This window comes from Ranitomeya imitator, chromosome 1 (genome assembly GCF_032444005.1).
Source record: "Ranitomeya imitator isolate aRanImi1 chromosome 1, aRanImi1.pri, whole genome shotgun sequence".
NCBI classification, from domain to species: Eukaryota; Metazoa; Chordata; class Amphibia; order Anura; family Dendrobatidae; genus Ranitomeya; species Ranitomeya imitator.
In genome coordinates, this window is record NC_091282.1 from 161,044,680 (window position 1) to 161,068,530 (window position 23,851).

Below are 23,851 nucleotides of genomic sequence, written 5' to 3' on the forward strand. Positions count from 1 at the left end.
TTACAGAATCACCAGATAGAGATAATAGAAGCTTCAGGTTAGAGGTAACAAGAGAATCCTTTCTCCAGCTCTGCAGCACATGTGGGATCCAAGATGGCACGGAGTACAAAAACAGGAAGAGAAGGAAAAAGATAGGAGGAGCTAAAGACAGAAAGGTGTTGTGGGAAAATTCCATAACAAATATTACAGTGATATAGCAAACGGCCAGTAGATGGCAGCAAAGTATAACAAATGATAGAACCAGGCTTATTAGCACTACAAAAAGGTCCATGTATGGCTGAAAGTCTATCATAATAAACTGAGCAGCACAAACAGTTTTACTTACAAGAAAGCAACAAGCTTGATGGTTGCAACAGTTTCACAATATCCAATAGTTTGACTTGAACATGTAGGCAGTTGGTATCACATGTGGGCAGTTGGTATCTGTAATGGTGAGCTGATACTTATTATACTTTACTAACATTTGAGATTCTTTCTTAACATTTTTAGCACTTTACTGTTCCTGCTGGCAATCTCTTCAGCAGCACTCTCTGCCCTCTGGCACAGTCTCCGTGGTACTCATTGTATAATTAAGCACACACTGACAGTGCTTGGTAAAGTTGCCTCTTAGAAGCAATGTCCTACATTATCTTGTCTGTCACTTTGCACACTCCTAGTCTTCACAGTTGCCATGCACCCACTCCCCACAGAGACAGGTACCTGTCTCCTAACTGCCTAGCATGGCACTATTTTCATACTCACACATTTCTTTGCTGACTCCTTTGGTGTAGCTAGTCATTGCGCTTTGTGGGTGGTTAGTATCTACATATCAGGTATATGCACTTAGGAATAAGACTCCCTTCTTTTGTGATAACCCTCACCTGACGGTGACACTGAAAAATGTTACTTGAGTCAGTGAGTACATATAGAAATATTTATTACCAACATGATAGAGGAAGTCTTTCATTAAGACAGAACACCATGACTATTTTACTACATAATAAAACAAACATTATGCATATACAGTGGGGAAAATAAGTATGGTATTTGATACACTGCTGTTTTTGTAAGTTTTACCACCTACCAAAAGTGGAGAGATCTGTATTTTTTTATCGTAGGTACACTTCAACTGTGAGAGACAGAATCTAAAAATAAAAAACAGAAAATCACTGTTACATTTCTACATAATTAATTTGCATTAATTTGCATTTGATACAATAGAAAAACATAACTTAATATTTGGTACAGAAACCTTTGTTTGCAATTACAGGTCAGATGTTTCCTGTATTCTTGATCAAGTTTGCACACACGGCAGTAGGGATTTTGGCCCACTCCTCAATACAGATCTTCTCCAGATCTTTCAGGTTCCGGGGCTGTTGCTGGGCAACATTGAGTTTCAGCTCCCACCAAAGATTTTCTATTGGGTTCAGGTCTGGACACTGGCTATGCTTCTTACAGAGCCACTCCTTAGATGCCCTGGCTGTGTGTTTTAGGTCATTGTCCTGCTGGAAGACCATGCCATGACCCATCTTACGATGCTCTTACTGAGAGAAGGAGGTTGTTGACCCAAATTTTGGGATACCTGACTTCATCCATTCTCCCTTCAGTATGGTGCAGTCGTCCTGTCCTCTTTGCAGAACCCCTCCAAAGTGGGGCTTGTTAAAGAAAAACTAGCAGGTCTGTGAGAGTCACAATTATTGATGATTGGTAGATGATCAAATATTTTCACGCAATAAAATGCAATTTAATTATGTAAAAAAATCATACAGTGTGATTTTCTGTTTTTTTATTTTTAGATTCTGTTTCTCACAGCTGTAACATAGTAACATAGTAACATAGTTAGTAAGGCCGAAAAAAGACATTTGTCCATCCAGTTCAGCCTATATTCCATCATAATAAATCCCCAGATCTACGTCCTTCTACAGAACCTAATTGTATGATACAATATTGTTCTGCTCCAGGAAGACATCCAGGCCTCTCTTGAACCCCTCGACTGAGTTCGCCATCACCACCTCCTCAGGCAAGCAATTCCAGATTCTCACTGCCCTAACAGTAAAGAATCCTCTTCTATGTTGGTGGAAAAACCTTCTCTCCTCCAGACGCAAAGAATGCCCCCTTGTGCCCGTCACCTTCCTTGGTATAAACAGATCCTCAGCGAGATATTTGTATTGTCCCCTTATATACTTATACATGGTTATTAGATCGCCCCTCAGTCGTCTTTTTTCTAGACTAAATAATCCTAATTTCGCTAATCTATCTGGGTATTGTAGTTCTCCCATCCCCTTTATTAATTTTGTTGCCCTCCTTTGTACTCTCTCTAGTTCCATTATATCCTTCCTGAGCACCGGTGCCCAAAACTGGACACAGTACTCCATGTGCGGTCTAACTAGGGATTTGTACAGAGGCAGTATAATGCTCTCATCATGTGTATCCAGACCTCTTTTAATGCACCCCATGATCCTGTTTGCCTTGGCAGCTGCTGCCTGGCACTGGCTGCTCCAGGTAAGTTTATCATTAACTAGGATCCCCAAGTCCTTCTCCCTGTCAGATTTACCCAGTGGTTTCCCATTCAGTGTGTAATGGTGACATTGATTCCTTCTTCCCATGTGTATAACCTTACATTTATCATTGTTAAACCTCATCTGCCACCTTTCAGCCCAAGTTTCCAACTTATCCAGATCCATCTGTAGCAGAATACTATCTTCTCTTGTATTAACTGCTTTACATAGTTTTGTATCATCTGCAAATATCGATATTTTACTGTGTAAACCTTCTACCAGATCATTAATGAATATGTTGAAGAGAACAGGTCCCAATACTGACCCCTGCGGTACCCCACTGGTCACAGCGACCCAGTTAGAGACTATACCATTTATAACCACCCTCTGCTTTCTATCACTAAGCCAGTTACTAACCCATTTACACACAATTTCCCCCAGACCAAGCATTCTCATTTTGTGTACCAACCTCTTGTGCGGCACGGTATCAAACGCTTTGGAAAAATCGAGATATACCACGTCCAATGACTCACCGTGGTCCAGCCTATAGCTTACCTCTTCATAAAAACTGATTAGATTGGTTTGACAGGAGCGATTTCTCATAAACCCATGCTGATATGGAGTTAAACAGTTATTCTCATTGAGATAATCCAGAATAACATCCCTCAGAAACCCTTCAAATATTTTACCAACAATAGAGGTTAGACTTACTGGCCTATAATTTCCAGGTTCACTTTTAGAGCCCTTTTTGAATATTGGCACCACATTTGCTATGCGCCAATCCTGCGGAACAGACCCTGTCGCTATAGAGTCCCTAAAAATAAGAAATAATGGTTTATCTATTACATTACTTAGTTCTCTTAGTACTCGTGGGTGTATGCCATCCGGACCCGGAGATTTATCTATTTTAATCTTATTTAGCCGGTTTCGCACCTCTTCTTGGGTTAGATTGGTGACCCTTAATATAGGGTTTTCATTGTTTCTTGGGATTTCACCTAGCATTTCATTTTCCACCGTGAATACCGTGGAGAAGAAGGTGTTTAATATGTTAGCTTTTTCCTCGTCATCTACAACCATTCTTTCCTCACTATTTTTTAAGGGGCCTACATTTTCAGTTTTTATTCTTTTACTATTGATATAGTTGAAGAACAGTTTGGGATTAGTTTTACTCTCCTTAGCAATGTGCTTCTCTGTTTCCTTTTTGGCAGCTTTAATTAGTTTTTTAGATAAAGTATTTTTCTCCCTATAGTTTTTTAGAGCTTCAATGGTGCCATCCTGCTTTAGTAGTGCAAATGCTTTCTTTTTACTGTTAATTGCCTGTCTTACTTCTTTGTTTAGCCACATTGGGTTTTTCCTATTTCTAGTCCTTTTATTCCCACAAGGTATAAACCGCTTACACTGCCTATTTAGGATGTTCTTAAACATTTCCCATTTATTATCTGTATTATTAGTTCTGAGGATATTGTCCCAGTCTACAGTGTACCTACGATAAATTATTCCCATAGTCCTAATTAAAGAGGCTAAGTACACTTCATCAATGAAAGATTAACATGATCTACTATGGTAAGGTGCCATATAGATAAGAAGTGATAAGAATCAACGAACAAGTAAAAGAAAATCTTTATTAAATAACAGTAGTATGAAAGCAAATTTAAAAAGACTGGGCAAGAAAAGGGCCTCCAAATGGTGGGGAAAGGAAGCAGCAGGTAATGATAAATCGCACAGTAGGAGTTAAAAAATATATAATGCAAGCACCATGCATGAAAGGACTTAATACTTACGGTAATTTCAAAAAGGGGCAGGAACAGAGAAACTTAGCAGGCACTACAAAGTTGCTTTATATGCTACGATTTGCAGAAGCAATATTAAATAGCTACCTGTAAAAAGGAAAGAAGGAAGGAAACCAAGCCCAGGAGAAGTGAAGGAAAGGTAAGGTGCTTATGGATTATGTACCATAGAGCCTAGTTTTTTCACATCACATGTACCAACAGATCTCAGTAAAATCAGGTATATTAAATGTCCAGAATGTTCATATGATTAAATACCTGCTAGAAGACTGGTACACAACTGTGCATTAGGGCCAGCTGCTGCTAAAGATCCCTTCGCCCGCGAGCGCCGTTTCACAAGGTTGCTTCTTCTGGGGGATTGATATGAACAAACTAAGATCTATGGTACATAATCCATAAGCATTACCTTTCCTTCACTTCTCCTGGGCTTTGTTTCCTTCCTCCTTTCCTTTTTACAGGTAGCTTTTTAATATTGAATCTGCAAATCTCAGCATATAAAGCAACTTTGTAGTGCCTGCTAAGTCTCTCTGTTCCTGCCCCTTTTTGAAATTAACTATTATACATTTGCCTGGTCCTTTTTATGCATGGTGCTTGCATTATATATTTTTTAACTCCTACTGGGCACTTTATCATTACCTGCTGCTGCTTCCTTCCCCTACCATTTGGAGGCCCTTTTCTTGCCCTGTCTTTTTAAATTTGTTTTTATACTATTGTTATTCAGTAAAGATTTTCTTTTACTTGTACGTTGTTTCCTATCACTTCTTATCTATATGGCACCTTACCATAGTAGATCATGTTAATCCTACGATAAAAATTAGACCTCTCCATTCTTTGCATGTGGAAAAACTTGTAAAATCACCATTGTATCAAATTTTTTCCCAGTGTAGAAAGCATTTTAATAAAGTCCAGTTGAAATGTATATTCTTGCTCTTTTATAGGGTACTTTTGCCAGTGATTTGCAAAGCTCTTTGGCAACAATTGCAGAAGGAGATATCATTATAATCAAGTCTAACGTCAACAACAAATCTATGTTTCTGGAACTGAAGAACAACTTTGCTCCATTGTTAAAACAGATACTGAATCAACGAACTGTACCAGTGATGGTTTTAGCATTGGGCGTTAAATCAGAAGGTAAGAAGCATCATTATTGCTGTATCTTACTGCAATTTTTAATAATTGAGATAGTAGATCAATGCAAAGACTATTACGAGGTTTGTTTTACAAGTTTTATGTTATTAAGCCTTTAATGCTTTCTCTCCAAAGATACTCTAATGGAATGAAACACTGAAAGAATCTACACCTTATTTCCCCTGTGTAACTATCATTATTGATGTAGGTGGACGTTCTGCCATCAGGAAAAAAAAAAAGTTTCAATCTGCTGCCAGAGCAGCTTTTTGGAACCCACCTAGGTACCCACCACCTGGGGGACACATCCCACCAATAACGTGGAGTGGGCGAGGCAATTATTGTACCCCTGAGTGGCACCTTAAAACAGTAGCACCCGTGTTCCCCTTTAAACAAATAATGCCATAATTGCCCCTTTTAGAAAGTATTAATGCTCTCGAAGATTAAATGGTGCTTACTGAGTAGCACCTCAAAAAGTAATAATTGAAATATTTGTGCTACCCCCACAAAAAAGTTTACACTCCCTTTATCTGAGCAACCAAGTATTCTCCCCTGCAGAGAGCGCGGGCCGGCACAGGGTGTCCAATGCAATGACATTATAGTGCAGCATGCATCGGGAAGCTGATGTCTTGGAGGCTCTAACCCTATTGTACCCTGAAGTTTACTGGGTGGAGAGTGGTAGCGCTCTGACTTTCTACTCCACCACAGGATCCAAATGTATCAGCGTCATGTTGATGCCAATACGGGCAGCACAGTGGCTCAGTGGTTAGCACTGCATCCTTGAAGCGCTGGAGTCCTGGGTTCAAATTCCACCAAGGGCAACATCTGCAAGGAGTTTGTATGTTCTCCCCGTGTTTGCTTGGGTTTCCTCCGGGTTCTCCGGTTTCCTCCCACATTCCAAAGACATACTGATAGGGAATTTAGATTGTGAGCCCCATCGGGGACAGTGATGATAATGTGTGCAAAACTGTAAAGCGCTGTGGAATTTGTTAGCGCTATATAAAAAAAATAGAGAGAGAGATAAAGAATACAGTTCAAACTAGCAATCTGAAGATCCAGGGCATCCAGCCAGATGTCCGGGGCTTGTACACTAGCAACAACATTTCTTACAGGTGTTGTTTTTGGTATTCAGTACTTACTTTTTCATCTTTTGAAATTATCTGCCCCTAAGGATAATGTGACAAGGGCAACCGAACCATTGCCACCACTTCCTTTCTAGAGTAAAACATAGCTCTTTATAAAGAAAGACTATGTAGACAGTTTTAGCTTGTTAATTTGTGGCGTAACTGCTGACAAGTTTGTTAATTATTCATTTCTTTTATCACATTGTTAATGTCTATTTTTATGCAGAAATATTTCAAGCTTTCAGGCCTCATCCACCATAAATGCTTCTTTATGAACGGCTTGATTTGGGGTAAATATTGCAGGGAAAAAATGTCAAAAAATATGGATAGAGTTATGTGTAATGTTACGCATATTCTCTTACTACATAGTTATAAAGCGTCATAAATACCTTAAGGTCTTTGGGCCAAAGTGTATGTGAGGTTAATATTTACCAAACATCATATCTAACTTGCAGCTTTCTCATCTGTAAACCATACTGGATGAGATGACAATAGACTCTGTTCCATTTAGTTTATTTTGACTGAAACTTAATGGAATAATTCAGAAATTGCAGTACTATCGGAGTCTGAGCCCCACAAATCTAATAAATATATATATATACACTACTGTTCAAAAGTTTAGGGTCACTTAGAAATTTCCTTATTTTTCAAAGAAAAGCAGTTTTTTTCCAATGAAGCCAATGAAATACAAAAATACAAAAATTCAGAAATACACTCTATACATTGTTAATGTGGTAAATGACTATTCTAGCAGCAAACGTCTGGTTTGTAATGCAATATCTTCATAGGTGTACAGAGGCCCATTTCCAACAACCATCACTCCAGTGTTCTTATGGTACTTTGTGTTTGCTAACTGTGTAAGAAGGCTAATGGATGGTTAGAATACCCCTGAAAACCCTTGTGCAAGTATGTTAGCACAGCCGAAAACAGTTTGGCTGATTAGAGAACCTATAAACCTGACCTTCCTTTGAACTAGTTGAGTTTGTTGGTTCCATTGATCTCTCATTGGTCAGAAAAAAAGAACTTTCATGTGAAACTCAACAGTCTATTCTTGTTCTTAGAAATAAAGGCATTCCATGCGAGAAATTGCCAAGAAACTGAAGATTTCTTACAACGTTGTGTACTACTCCCTTCAGAGGAGAGCACAAACAGGCTCTAACCAAAGTAGAAAGAGAAATGGGAGACCCCGCTGCACAACTGAGCAACAAGACAAGTACATTAGAGTCTGTGCTAGTTTGAGAAATTGACACCTCACAGGTCCTCAACTGGCAGCTTCATTAAATAGTACACGCAAAACACCAGTGTCAGCGTCTACAGTGAAGAGGCGACTCTGGAATGCTGGCCTTCAGGTCAGAGTGGCAAAGAAAAAGCCATATCTGAGACTGGCTAATATAAGGAAAAGATTTATATTGGCAAAAGAACACAGACACTGGACAGAGGAAGATTGGAAAAAAGTGTTATGGATAGACGAATCCAAGATTGAAGTGTTGGGATCACACAGAAGAACATGTGTGAGACGCAGAACAACTGAAAAGATGCTGAAAGTGTGGGAGATTTGTACAAGGTAAATGGGATATTGAATAAGGAAGGCTATGACTCCATTTTGCAACCCCATGCCATACCCTGTGGACAGCGCTTGATTGGAGCCAATTTCATCCTACAACAGGATAATGACCCAAAGCACACCTCCAAATTATGCAAGAACTATTTAGGAAAGAAGCAGGCAGCTGGTATTCTATCTGTGATGGAGTGGCCAGCGCAGTCACCAGATCTCAACCCCATTGAGCTGGTGTGGTTGCAGCTTGACCATATGGTACGCAAAAAGCGCCCATCAAGCCAAACCAACTTGTGGGAGGGGCTTCTGGAAGCATGGGGTGTAATTTCTCCATATTACCTCTGCAAATTAACTGATAGAATGCCAAAGGTCTGCAATGCTGTAATTGCTGCAAAGGGAGCATTCTTTGACGAGAGCAAAGTTTGAAGGAGAAAATTATTTCAAATAAAAATCTTTTTTTCGAACCTTGTCAATGTCTGGACTAGATTTTGAATTCATTTCACAACTCATTTGATTAATAAAAGTATGAGTTTTCATGAAAAACACAAAATTGTCTGGGTGACCCTAAACCTTTGAATGGTAGTGTATATATAATTTTATTAATATTAGATTTGTGGGGCGCCAACTCCAGCCACCCCTCTGATCAGCTCACTGAAGATGCTCCAGCACTCCAGCAAGCAATCATTGATTTCCATGTTTAGTAAAATACATCACTTTACGTTTTGTAAGACACTAATGCTGCGTGCACACATTGTGTATTTGGTGAGTTTTTTGCTTGGTATTTGTAAAGCTTCTTTCACACTTGCATCGTGTGATGTGCGTCGCAATCCGTCGTTTTGGGAAAAAAACAGATCCTGCAAATGTACCCGCAGGATGCGTTTTTTTGCCATAGACTTGAATTGCCGACGGATCGCGACGTATGGCCATACGTTGCGTCCGTCGCGCACTGGATCCGTTGTGTTTTGGCGGACCATTGGCACGAAAAACGTTCAATGAAACGTTTTTTTCGTACTTCGCGTCTGCCATTTTCTACCACGCATGCGTGGCAGGAACTCCACCCCCTCCTCCCCGGACTTTAGAATGGGCAGCGCATGTGTCGAAAAACTGCATCCACTGACCACTTCATGCATAATTTTCACAACGTGCGTCGGTACGTCGCACCGACACTTAGCGGTGGACCCGTACCGACGCAAGTGTGAAAGTAGCCTAAGCCAAAACCAGGAGTGGGTAAAAAATACAGAAGTATTGATGTGTTTCTATTATACTTTTCCTCTGACTATTCCACTCCTGGTTTTGGCTTGCAGATACTGATGTAAAATACTGACCAAATACTCAATGTGTGCATGTGGCCTAACAGAAACAAGATTTAAGGACAACAAAATGGTTTCCTGTTTGTAGTAGCGGTGCTTAGCTCTGCAACTTAGTCCATCTAAATGGATTTTTAATATTTTAATATTCAGAGAATTGGTGACAAAACAATTGCATAGTTGTAAAACAAGAAGCACAGATGGTACTCGACCTTCCCAGGTCCGGCGCCTGCTCTACGCTGCTGCTTCACTCTCTGTGTTTTGACTGTAGTGGTGACTTAACGACTGCGCGCATGTCACCGTTGCAACCAATTACTGAGCTCTGCTCATATAAATATCCTGAGCTACTGAGTTCAGCATTTGATTGTAATGGGGACTGGTGCTGTAGTCACAATATCACTGCTACAGCCAATACAGAGAGGAGAGAGCAGCAGCCAGTATCCGACGCTCTACCCAGGAAGGTCGAGGTCCATTTGTGATCATTGATTCACATCTGTGCAAATGTTTGTGCACCACTTTAGTAAAAGCGGAAAATGCTATTAAGTGAAAGTAACTGAACTACACGGGCACAGCCTTACCAATTGTGCAGCACTTTGCCTGGTACGCTAGGAAGGGGATGTGCCGCAGCACCTTCTGTCAACACATCACGGGAAAACTGTCCTAAAAATATCCCTTTCTTGGTGATTTTACACAAAATCCTTGTATGACTGGCTTTACACTTTTCTGAAAAAATGCAGCAGATTTTGTTGCAGTCCTACATTCATATACAAATAAGGTGTTAATTGCTCTGGGCATGACAGAGTACTTAAAGGGAATCTGTCAGCAGGTTTTTGCTACGTAATCTGATGACAGAATGAGGTAGGGATTAAAATACAGAAATCAATGAGGTGTCACTTATCAAGCTGTGTGCTGTTGTTTACTTACAGTGAAAGTTTTATCAGTTGGACGTTATCATTGCCAGTTCTGATGTGCATGCAACTGCTAGTCCGACTCCACCCCCTCCTATGATAAGGAGCTCACTATCAATAGACTATGTACACACAGAGCCTGGTGTGGGCAAGGTTTGTCAGAACTGGATTGTGTCAGAACTGCTGTACCCAGTAAACTAAGCGATACATTGTTCGATTCAGGGTCTCTCTGCCTAAAGGTACTGTCACATTAAGCGACGCTGCAGCGATATAGACAACGATGCCGATCGCTGCAGCGTCGCTGTGTGGTCGCTGGAGAGCTGTCACACAGACAGCTCTCCAGCGACCAACGATGCCGAAGTCCCCGGGTAACCAGGGTAAACATCGGGTTACTAAGCGCAGGGCCGCGCTTAGTAACCCGATGTTTACCCTGGTTACCATTGTAAATGTAAAAAAAAAACCACATACTCACATTCCGGTGCCTGTCACATCCTCCGGCGTCCGCTTCCCTGCACTCCTCCTGCATCCTGTGTCAGCGCCGGCCGTAAAGCAGAGCGGTGACGTCACCGCTGTGCTCTGCTTTACGGCCGGCCGGCGCTGACACAGGATGCAGGAGGAGTGCAGGGAAGCGGACGCCGGGGGACGCGACAGACACCGGAATGTAAGTATGTAGTATTTTTTTTTTTTTTTTACATTTACAATGGTAACCAGGGTAAATATCGGATTACCAAGCACGGCCCTGCGCTTAGTAACCCGATGTTTACCCTGGTTACAAGTGAAGACATCGCTGGATCAGCGTCACACACGCCGATTCAGCGATGTCAGCGGGTGATCCAGCAACGAAATAAGGTGCTGGCCTTCTAGCTCCGACCAGTGATCTCACAGCAGGATCCTGATCGCTGCTGCGTGTCAAACACAATGATATCGCTATCCAGGACGCTGCAACGTCACGGATCGCTATCGTTATCGTTCTAAAGTCGCTCAGTGTGAAGGTACCTTAAATCATGCTTCTCTCAGATGCGGTAGCATAAACCTGCTGACATTCTCTATTAGGATCCACTACTTTCAGAGGCTGTTTCTCCTCCCAGTACTAGATTATTTAGCTTGATTGGTGGCTCTCTGCCTGGTAAAACCAGCATTAGGCAAGGAAACTATACAGTGAGCTATTAACCATGCTAAAGAGCCTGGTGCTGGGCTGCCTAACAACTTGAGTAGGCAGAGGCTCAATAAATGCTTTGCCCCGCACAAAACATTTTATGCCTTGTTTGTGTGACGCTGCATCACAAAAGTCACTATTCACAGAAAAGCTGTGACATAGGGTAGTCAAGAGGTTCGGGGTTAGATATGAAGAGAGCTCATTTTAAGCAGAGGGGTAAGTCAAAGGTGTAGTCAGGTCACAGTCCAAGGTCCGAATTTAAGGAAGGTAGCAGATCAAGACAAAGGGGCTAGGCAAACAGATGGCCAAAGCCAAGGTTCAAGGTCAGGCAGCAAAAGATCTGAAATAGAGCACTAGAAACCAAGGCATGCACTGTTGTGAATTCTGTGGTCAAGCTCCCTCCTGTGGTCATGAGTGGTACTTCGGCTGGTTCTGTCCATGGGCTTCCTCTGGTGGATGTGAGTGGGGCTGCGGCTTCTGAGTTTCCTTCCTCAGGTGACGAGGTTAAGTCGTTAGTTGCTGCTCTATTTAACTCCACCTAGTTCTTTGCTCCTGGCCTCCAGTCAATGTTCCAGTATTGGTCTTGCTCTCTCCTGGATCGTTCTTGTGGCCTGTCTTCCCTGCATAAGCTAAGTTCTGCTTGTGTTTCTTGTTTGCTATTTTTTTTTGTCCAGCTTGCTATTTTGGTTTGTCTTGCTTGCTGGAAGCTCTGGGACGCAGAGGAAGCACCTCCGTACCGTTAGTCGGTGCGGAGGGTCTTTTTGCGCCCTCTGCGTGGTTGTTTGTAGGTTTTTGTGCTGACCGCAAAGCTATCTTTCCTATCCTCGGTCTATTCAGTAAGTCGGGCCTCACTTTGCTAAAATCTATTTCATCTCTGTGTTTGTATTTTCATCTTACTCACCGTCATTACATGTGGGGGGCTGCCTTTTCCTTTGGGGAATTTCTCTGAGGCAAGGTAGGCTTATTTTTCTATCTTCAGGGCTAGCTAGTTTCTTAGGAACACAGCTATAGTAGGAATTAAAACATAACCTTTATTAGGTACGAAGTAAAATACTCAAAAACAACAAATAATGTCACCCCAAAACAAACGAAAATATAATGGTATTAAATGATGTAACCTGTCAGGTAAGACATCACTTATGGGTGATACCAATATAGACTAATAGTGAGGACAGTCATAATAAATTGTGAAATGTACTGCCCCACATTCTCAAGATACCTCTAGTGAATGACAAAAGCATGTAAATGCAAAAAATGTTCAGCCAGGTAACCTTGTGTGTATAGGTATTGGCAGGTATCAGAAAAATAAATGCGCGGGAGGGGGGTAAGACAAATACGGTAGAAATCATATACAGTACCAATATTTAAAACAGGAATGATCTCACCAATTGCCGTGACTCAGGTCAGTGTAGCCCATGGTTTGCTGAGAAGGAAAAATCCATGAAGCAGCGATGTAAGGAGACAATACCCTGTCGATCCCTAAGAGGGCTAACCATAAGCCTATATCCCCAAACTCCCGCCCTTACAAGGGCAGTCCACAGCTACCCCTGAGCAAAAATCATGCCCTGCACTCTCCCTGTAAGAATGTCCCGACGCGTTTCTTTGCAGGCCGTATCATCAGGGGACTTGCCTGCCTGGGAGCTAAAGTGCACGAGTGCTATGATAGAGGACAAAGGAACCTGCCACCCTCCATGTTACTCTGAGGAGAGTGGGAGGAGTAAATACGTCCACTTAAATAATCTGGTGAGAGACATGACTAACCAATCACGTGCTTAGCATAAGACATGTGATCCTAATAAACATGAGCAAGAACTTAATACAAAGAAATGTAGCCAAACATGTAATCAGACGAGACCCGAATGCGGTAAAGATCACAGAGTGCTCTAATAAATAATACCTGTAAGGTACTGATCCAGCAGCTAAACGCCAAGGGTCCGATGAAAAAACACGAGGGAGAGACTTCCGTTGATAACGGAAGTCCCCGTTGCCTGGATACAAGGACGCTAGCCAGCGCTAGTGCGTACCGGGACCTAGAAGTGTACCGATAAACCGGAAGAGATAATCACTGGGTCACCGGGTTACCTAGGTGCTGTCCTGCGCTACAAAGACACGGGGTGAAGACTTCCGGTGGCCGCCGAGGTATCCGTTGCTGAAATACAGAGACGCAAGTAAGCGCAGGAAGTGACGAAATCTAAAGACTTACCGAAAAACCGGAAGTCATCGTCACTAGGAAACCAAGACGCAATATCGCACAGAAGCCTGCCAAAGACAGACCGAAGATAAAATCGATCACAACGCCACCGTACTACACGATTTACATTAATACCCTCGATACCCAAACAGGCCTATTAGAAATAACCTGAAATAGCTGATTATAAAGACCACCACTCAAATGTTAAAGCGCGCTAGCAACCATAGAGGATCTATGTTAAAGCGCCATATCGCTACATTATTTTTATGCAGTCGCCAGAAAGGCGTGATACGTATGCCAACCACTATATAGAATATTCAAGTGCAATCATTGAAATAACATAATCCTACGACATCCGTGCTGCACTGATCCAGTGTCATGCCGTGATTAATTCCCAGCCATGAATATTCCATGCACTTAGAGCGCTGAGGTGGCCTAGCTATAGGAAGATAAAGCTGATATAACCACATGCCTATGTATGAAAAATAAAGCCCAAGTACACCTGGCTACGGACTTGCTCGAATTGATAACCCAAAAATACAGAAGAAAAAAGGTTATAAATGATAATAACAGACAATACATATACACATAAGAAGGGGGCAACAAAAAGGATTTTGGAAGGGCACATAATGTATGTCCACTGACCGATGACTATCAATAAAAGAAACCAAGAAAAGTCTTCAAAGAAAATTAAAGGAAACAACCATAGTTGATTTGGTCATTAAGGCCATAAGGTGACATTGTGTTTAAATAAAAAATCCACTTGGCCTCTTTCTGGAGCAGCAACTGATCCCAGTTGCCTCCTCGAACGGGCATAGTGACCTTTTCAATGGCTATAAATCGTAAACTCTGAATTTGTCCATTGTGCAGCTGGTTGATGTGCCGAGACACAGACGTGTCTCTTTTGTGAAGCACATCTCCCACGTGTTCCCCGATTCGCCTCTTGAATTCCCTAATCGTCTTGCCTACATACTCCATCCCACAGATGCAAGAGGCCCTGTATATAACCCCTTTAGTGCTGCAGTTGATAAACTGTTTTATGGAATACTCTTTATCAGTTACATTACTGACAAAGGATTTACAGTTGTCGACATATTGACATGCCGTACAATGCCCGCACTTATGGCACCCCGTGACATTACTCTTAAGCCACGTATCTGTAGAAGGATGAGTGAAGTGGCTATGGACGATTCTATCTTGTAGCGATCTGGATTTCTTATAGGTGATCGTAGGGGCGTCTCCCAGATGATCAGAGATGTCTGGATCCATCTGAAGGATGGACCAATGTCTCCTGAGGATGTCCCTGACTCGACTCGCCCCATTATCATAAGTGGTGATGAAGCGAACCGAGGTATCGTCTTGTTTTTTAGGGGCAGGATTTAACAATTCGACACGATCCCTACTCCTTGCCTCATGGTAAGCCTTACTCAATACTTCCTGGGGGTAACCTCTAGCCAGAAAACGCTTTCTCAAGTCTTGGGATTGTGTCTCAAAGACACGATTGTCAGAACAATTTCTCCGAATGCGGAGATATTGCCCTTTTGGAATCCCCCTTTTTAGGTGTGCAGGGTGATGACTCTCCCAATGTAGGAGCGAATTCGTGGCTGTAGGTTTCCTGAATGTGGAGGTGAGTAGTTCTCCACCCCCACCTTTTGTAATCAGGATGTCCAAAAATGGCAAGGAGCAGGCGTTAAAGGCCGATGTAAAGGAAAGGCCAATGTCATTCTGGTTTAAGGAATCTACGAACGTGACAAAACTCTCCTCTGTGCCCCGCCAGACGATCAAAATGTCGTCAATGTATCTTGTCCACAATTCGGACACACGATACAAAGACAAATCACTTTCCTCAAGGTCTTCACCCAGGACTAGTGTCTCCTCCCACCAGCCGAGGAAGAGGTTGGCGTAGGCCGGGGCACAAGGACTCCCCATAGCCGTCCCCCTCAGCTGGTGGTAGGTCCGCCCATCAAAGACAAAATAGTTGTGTGTAAGGCAGAAGCGGAGGAGCTTGAGCACAAAACAATTATGTTGGTGATATTGTTGACCCCTGGTATTGAGGAAGTACTGTATTGCCTCCAAACCTCTGTCATGGGGAATAGAGGAATAAAGAGCCTCCACATCAATACTGGCAAGTGATGAATCCAAACCAATAGTGAGGCCATCCAATCGCCGCAGCAAGTCTGGGGTGTCTTTGACAAATGACTGCAGCGCTGAAACAAAAGGTGACAGGATACGGTCCAAATAAATACCTGCATTTTGACATAAACTGCCTACCCCCGACACTATGGGCCTACCTCTGAGCGGATGTAGGCCCTTATGTATCTTGGGCAGGCTGTAAAAGGTGGCGGTCACTGGATTTTTAGGCAGGATATAGTCAAATTCTGTTTTATTAATGATCCCATCATTAAGACCCTCATGTAAAATAGTTCGTAACTCGGCACAGTATTCATTTATGGGATTATGCGAGAGGATTTCATATGTTGTTCTATCAGTCAAGATAGACTGACACATCTCCTGGTAGTCTTTAATCCCAAGTATGACAACATTGCCCCCCTTGTCGGAGGGCTTGATCACTGTGTTGGTATTTTGTTCCAACCGTTTTATAGCTTCCATTTCTTGCTTTGAGCAATTAAAATTACTTTGTATATGACTTAGAGAGAGTTCCCTTAGTTCTGCCGTAACGAGATTAGAGAAAATATCAATGGCTGAAAGGTCCCCCGTATTGGGTGGCATTTTAGTGCTTTTGCCTTTTAATTGTGTAAAAGGTCCCAGACCCTGAGAATTGGGTTCAATGTCACCAATACTATTCAAAAGTCTGACATCAGGTAACATATCCACCGAAATGCCAAGATCAGAACATATACGGGAGTCCTGTTTATAGAAAAATTTCTTCCATCTCAATTTCCGCAGAAACAAGTTAAGGTCTTTTACTGCCCTGAATAAATCAAAGTCAGTGCTAGGAACGAAAGAGAGCCCCTTACGTAGGACCGCCATTTCCCAGTCATCAATGTGTTGGTCAGACAAATTGATAACTTGTATGTCAGAGCCAGACTGAATAGAGGGGGAAGCACTGATTGAGGTAAAGTCAGAAGGGGGCATATTCATTGTTTTCCCCCCCGAACTTGTCGGTTTCGTAAGGGGTAAGCTTGATCTAAAAATCTGTTTTCAGATTCGGAAAAATCTGTATCGGTAGATGATAGTTCTGTCTCTCTATCAGGTGGAGTAGCTCTGGGAGCCAGGACTAAGTATGCTTTGTTGTCTTTAAAGTCCTGAATGTCTCTCAGGTATTGGCGATGCTTCCTGGCTCCCAGAGCTACTCCACCTGATAGAGAGACAGAACTATCATCTACCGATACAGATTTTTCCGAATCTGAAAACAGATCTAGATCCTATAGAGGAAAAAATCGGGGGAGGGGCAGAGGCCGAGGTGCCCGAGGAGCCACTGATCGAGGAGATAATACACAAAGTGGTGGTTTTTTAGATCAAGCTTACCCCTTACGAAACCGACAAGTTCGGGGGGGAAAACAATGAATATGCCCCCTTCTGACTTTACCTCAATCAGTGCTTCCCCCTCTATTCAGTCTGGCTCTGACATACAAGTTATCAATTTGTCTGACCAACACATTGATGACTGGGAAATGGCGGTCCTACGTAAGGGGCTCTCTTTCGTTCCTAGCACTGACTTTGATTTATTCAGGGCAGTAAAAGACCTTAACTTGTTTCTGCGGAAATTGAGATGGAAGAAATTTTTCTATAAACAGGACTCCCGTATATGTTCTGATCTTGGCATTTCGGTGGATATGTTACCTGATGTCAGACTTTTGAATAGTATTGGTGACATTGAACCCAATTCTCAGGGTCTGGGACCTTTTACACAATTAAAAGGCAAAAGCACTAAAATGCCACCCAATACGGGGGACCTTTCAGCCATTGATATTTTCTCTAATCTCGTTACGGCAGAACTAAGGGAACTCTCTCTAAGTCATATACAAAGTAATTTTAATTGCTCAAAGCAAGAAATGGAAGCTATAAAACGGTTGGAACAAAATACCAACACAGTGATCAAGCCCTCCGACAAGGGGGGCAATGTTGTCATACTTGGGATTAAAGACTACCAGGAGATGTGTCAGTCTATCTTGACTGATAGAACAACATATGAAATCCTCTCGCATAATCCCATAAATGAATACTGTGCCGAGTTACGAACTATTTTACATGAGGGTCTTAATGATGGGATCATTAATAAAACAGAATTTGACTATATCCTGCCTAAAAATCCAGTGACCGCCACCTTTTACAGCCTGCCCAAGATACATAAGGGCCTACATCCGCTCAGAGGTAGGCCCATAGTGTCGGGGGTAGGCAGTTTATGTCAAAATGCAGGTATTTATTTGGACCGTATCCTGTCACCTTTTGTTTCAGCGCTGCAGTCATTTGTCAAAGACACCCCAGACTTGCTGCGGCGATTGGATGGCCTCACTATTGGTTTGGATTCATCACTTGCCAGTATTGATGTGGAGGCTCTTTATTCCTCTATTCCCCATGACAGAGGTTTGGAGGCAATACAGTACTTCCTCAATACCAGGGGTCAACAATATCACCAACATAATTGTTTTGTGCTCAAGCTCCTCCGCTTCTGCCTTACACACAACTATTTTGTCTTTGATGGGCGGACCTACCACCAGCTGAGGGGGACGGCTATGGGGAGTCCTTGTGCCCCGGCCTACGCCAACCTCTTCCTCGGCTGGTGGGAGGAGACACTAGTCCTGGGTGAAGACCTTGAGGAAAGTGATTTGTCTTTGTATCGTGTGTCCGAATTGTGGACAAGATACATTGACGACATTTTGATCGTCTGGCGGGGCACAGAGGAGAGTTTTGTCACGTTCGTAGATTCCTTAAACCAGAATGACATTGGCCTTTCCTTTACATCGGCCTTTAACGCCTGCTCCTTGCCATTTTTGGACATCCTGATTACAAAAGGTGGGGGTGGAGAACTACTCACCTCCACATTCAGGAAACCTACAGCCACGAATTCGCTCCTACATTGGGAGAGTCATCACCCTGCACACCTAAAAAGGGGGATTCCAAAAGGGCAATATCTCCGCATTCGGAGAAATTGTTCTGACAATCGTGTCTTTGAGACACAATCCCAAGACTTGAGAAAGCGTTTTCTGGCTAGAGGTTACCCCCTGGAAGTATTGAGTAAGGCTTACCATGAGGCAAGGAGTAGGGATCGTGTCGAATTGTTAAATCCTGCCCCTAAAAAACAAGACGATACCTCGGTTCGCTTCATCACCACTTATGATAATGGGGCGAGTCGAGTCAGGGACATCCTCAGGAGACATTGGTCCATCCTTCAGATGGATCCAGACATCTCTGATCATCTGGGAGACGCCCCTACGATCACCTATAAGAAATCCAGATCGCTACAAGATAGAATCGTCCATAGCCACTTCACTCATCCTTCTACAGATACGTGGCTTAAGAGTAATGTCACGGGGTGCCATAAGTGCGGGCATTGTACGGCATGTCAATATGTCGACAACTGTAAATCCTTTGTCAGTAATGTAACTGATAAAGAGTATTCCATAAAACAGTTTATCAACTGCAGCACTAAAGGGGTTATATACAGGGCCTCTTGCATCTGTGGGATGGAGTATGTAGGCAAGACGATTAGGGAATTCAAGAGGCGAATCGGGGAACACGTGGGAGATGTGCTTCACAAAAGAGACACGTCTGTGTCTCGGCACATCAACCAGCTGCACAATGGACAAATTCAGAGTTTACGATTTATAGCCATTGAAAAGGTCACTATGCCCGTTCGAGGAGGCAACTGGGATCAGTTGCTGCTCCAGAAAGAGGCCAAGTGGATTTTTTATTTAAACACAATGTCACCTTATGGCCTTAATGACCAAATCAACTATGGTTGTTTCCTTTAATTTTCTTTGAAGACTTTTCTTGGTTTCTTTTATTGATAGTCATCGGTCAGTGGACATACATTATGTGCCCTTCCAAAATCCTTTTTGTTGCCCCCTTCTTATGTGTATATGTATTGTCTGTTATTATCATTTATAACCTTTTTTCTTCTGTATTTTTGGGTTATCAATTCGAGCAAGTCCGTAGCCAGGTGTACTTGGGCTTTATTTTTCATACATAGGCATGTGGTTATATCAGCTTTATCTTCCTATAGCTAGGCCACCTCAGCGCTCTAAGTGCATGGAATATTCATGGCTGGGAATTAATCACGGCATGACACTGGATCAGTGCAGCACGGATGTCGTAGGATTATGTTATTTCAATGATTGCACTTGAATATTCTATATAGTGGTTGGCATACGTATCACGCCTTTCTGGCGACTGCATAAAAATAATGTAGCGATATGGCGCTTTAACATAGATCCTCTATGGTTGCTAGCGCGCTTTAACATTTGAGTGGTGGTCTTTATAATCAGCTATTTCAGGTTATTTCTAATAGGCCTGTTTGGGTATCGAGGGTATTAATGTAAATCGTGTAGTACGGTGGCGTTGTGATCGATTTTATCTTCGGTCTGTCTTTGGCAGGCTTCTGTGCGATATTGCGTCTTGGTTTCCTAGTGACGATGACTTCCGGTTTTTCGGTAAGTCTTTAGATTTCGTCACTTCCTGCGCTTACTTGCGTCTCTGTATTTCAGCAACGGATACCTCGGCGGCCACCGGAAGTCTTCACCCCGTGTCTTTGTAGCGCAGGACAGCACCTAGGTAACCCGGTGACCCAGTGATTATCTCTTCCGGTTTATCGGTACACTTCTAGGTCCCGGTACGCACTAGCGCTGGCTAGCGTCCTTGTATCCAGGCAACGGGGACTTCCGTTATCAACGGAAGTCTCTCCCTCGTGTTTTTTCATCGGACCCTTGGCGTTTAGCTGCTGGATCAGTACCTTACAGGTATTATTTATTAGAGCACTCTGTGATCTTTACCGCATTCGGGTCTCGTCTGATTACATGTTTGGCTACATTTCTTTGTATTAAGTTCTTGCTCATGTTTATTAGGATCACATGTCTTATGCTAAGCACGTGATTGGTTAGTCATGTCTCTCACCAGATTATTTAAGTGGACGTATTTACTCCTCCCACTCTCCTCAGAGTAACATGGAGGGTGGCAGGTTCCTTTGTCCTCTATCATAGCACTCGTGCACTTTAGCTCCCAGGCAGGCAAGTCCCCTGATGATACGGCCTGCAAAGAAACGCGTCGGGACATTCTTACAGGGAGAGTGCAGGGCATGATTTTTGCTCAGGGGTAGCTGTGGACTGCCCTTGTAAGGGCGGGAGTTTGGGGATATAGGCTTATGGTTAGCCCTCTTAGGGATCGACAGGGTATTGTCTCCTTACATCGCTGCTTCATGGATTTTTCCTTCTCAGCAAACCATGGGCTACACTGACCTGAGTCACGGCAATTGGTGAGATCATTCCTGTTTTAAATATTGGTACTGTATATGATTTCTACCGTATTTGTCTTACCCCCCTCCCGCGCATTTATTTTTCTGATACCTGCCAATACCTATACACACAAGGTTACCTGGCTGAACATTTTTTGCATTTACATGCTTTTGTCATTCACTAGAGGTATCTTGAGAATGTGGGGCAGTACATTTCACAATTTATTATGACTGTCCTCACTATTAGTCTATATTGGTATCACCCATAAGTGATGTCTTACCTGACAGGTTACATCATTTAATACCATTATATTTTCGTTTGTTTTGGGGTGACATTATTTGTTGTTTTTGAGTATTTTACTTCGTACCTAATAAAGGTTATGTTTTAATTCCTACTATAGCTGTGTTCCTATTACATTGGTGGGATTCTGTCGGATTTTTCCAAATAGACTGATTTAGTTTTGCTTTTTTCACTAGCTAGTTTCTTAGGCTGTGCCCGAGGCGCCTAGGTCTGGTCAGGAGCGCTCCACGGCGACTTCTAGTGTGGTGTGATAGGATTAGGGATTGCGGTCAGCAGAGTTCCCACGTCTCAGAGCTCGTCCTATGTTATTAGTAACTATCAGGTCATTTTCTGTGCTCTTAACCACCAGGTCCATTGTGGTTCTAAACCACCAGTTCATAACAATGCACACAGCACCGATCTAAGGTTTCGTATGGGTGGTATGTTTTCTCCCCCTGACTCAATCGCCTTGCAGCCGTCCATCATCCCCCGACTTACCTCCGGGCACCGCCTCCTCTCTTTGTCACGACGTCACCGGCGCCTTCGTGTAGTGGGGCTGCTGAAGGTGGCTCTTTTACATTTATAGGCCCTGGGGGGGGGGTGACGGGTTCCCTTTTAACCCCTTCATGACCTTGTCATTTTCCGTTTTTCCGTGTTCGTTTTTCACTCTCCTCCTTCCCAGAGCCATAACTTTTTTATTTTTCCATCAATATGGCCATGTGAGGGCTTATTTTTTGCAAAACAGGTTGTACTTTTGAACAACATCATTTGGTTTCAGCATGTCATGTACTAGAAAACGGGAAAAAAATTCCAATTGTGGTGAAATTGCAAAAAAAGTGTAATCCCACACTTGTTTTTTGTTTGGCTTTTTTTGCTAGGTTTATTAAATACTAAAACTGACCTACCATTATGATTCTCCAGGTCATTACGAGTTCATAGACACCTAACATGTCTAGGTTATTTTTTATCTAAGTGGTGAAAAAAAATTCCAAACTTTGCTAAAAAAAAAAAAATTGCGCCATTTTCTGATACCCGTAGCGTCTTCATTTTTCATGATCTGGGGTCGGTTGAGGGCTTATTTTTTGTGTGCCGAGCTGGCGTTTTTAATGATACCATTTTGGTGCAGATACGTTCTTTTGATCACCCGTTATTGCATTTTAATTCAATGTTGTGGCGACCAAAAAAACGTAATTCTGGCGTTTGAAATTTTTTTCTCACTACGCCGTTTAGCGATCAGGTTAATCCTTTCTTTTATTGATAGATCGGGCGATTCTGAACGCGGTGATACCAAATATGTGTAGGTTTGATTTTTTTTTCTATGGATTTATTTGGAATGGGGCGAAAGGGGGGTGATTTAAACTTTTATATTTTTTTATTTTTTTCACATTTTTTTTAATTTTTTTTAAACTTTTGCCATGCTTCAATAGCCTCCATAGGAGGTTAGAAGCTGGCACAACTCGATTGCCTCTGCTACATAGCAGCGATCATCAGATCGCTGCTATGTAGCTGAATTGCAGGTGTGCTATGAGCGCCGACCACATGGTGGCGCTCACAGCTAGCTGGGATCAGTAACCATGGAGGTCTCAAGGACCTCTATGGTTACCATTTTGATGCATCGCTGACCCCCGATCATGTGACGGGTGTCAGTGATGCGCTAATTTCCGGCCGGATGCGCCGGTTAAATGCCGCTGTCAGCGCTTGACAGCGGCATTTAACTAGTTAATAGCGGCGGGTGAATCGCGATTTCACTCGCCGCTATTACAAAACAGCTGACATGTCCCGGTTTTGATGCGGGCTCACCGCCGGAGCCCGCATCAAAGCGGGGGTTCTGACCTCGGACGTACTATCCCGTCTGAGGTCAGAGAGGGGTTAAAGAAACTTTTTCCAGATCATCTGCCTTACAAAAGGTATTCACAATATGTATTTGTGCCATTTTTTGTTCTGGCTGCTGCAATTGCTCACATCTATCTTCCTTTCATAAACTCTGTACACTCTATCCATATCAGCCCCTCTCTCCTCTCCTATGTACAGCTCTCATACTCTATTCACAATCTTAAACTGCACAGATACATTCACTCCCACCATATAACACAAGAAATTCTCTCACAGATCACTTAAACATCTGCTCACTCTCTCTATTCTCCTTCTCCTAGTTGCAGAAGATATCTTCTCTCCTAATCCTGACCATTTTTGTAATAGTAAGTTTAACTACTTTCCTGCTACACTCAAGAACCCTGCAAATCTTTTTACCGTGTCCTGCATGCCTTCTTTCTCTTTTAATTGTGTCCCTTAGAATTCACTGTCAGCGTGTAACAAACATCCATGACTTTTTACCTCCTAAGGCTGGTTTCACATTTGCGGTTTTTTTTTTGCGTTTTTGCGGTAAAAAACGCAAAAAAGCATGCGTTTTTTCCCTATATTTAACATTAAAAACGCATGCTTTTTTTGCATGCGTTTTTGCAACGCATGCGTTGTGTTGCAGAAATGCAACATGTAGTAATTTTTGCTGCGTTTTTTTTTTGCCGCAAAA

General features: G+C 42.6%; 1 protein-coding gene across 2 annotated transcripts in view; it reads left to right on the plus strand.

Annotated features, from left to right (window-relative positions):
• RHOBTB3 (Rho related BTB domain containing 3) overlaps positions 1-23,851 on the plus strand; it is a 153,436-nt gene that overhangs the window by 40,445 nt on the left and 89,140 nt on the right. For both annotated transcript variants that reach the window (XM_069751976.1, XM_069751983.1), the window contains one exon: positions 5,203-5,395. In XM_069751976.1, coding sequence (XP_069608077.1) covers positions 5,203-5,395 — 193 coding nt within the window. The remainder of the gene's footprint in view (positions 1-5,202; positions 5,396-23,851) is intronic.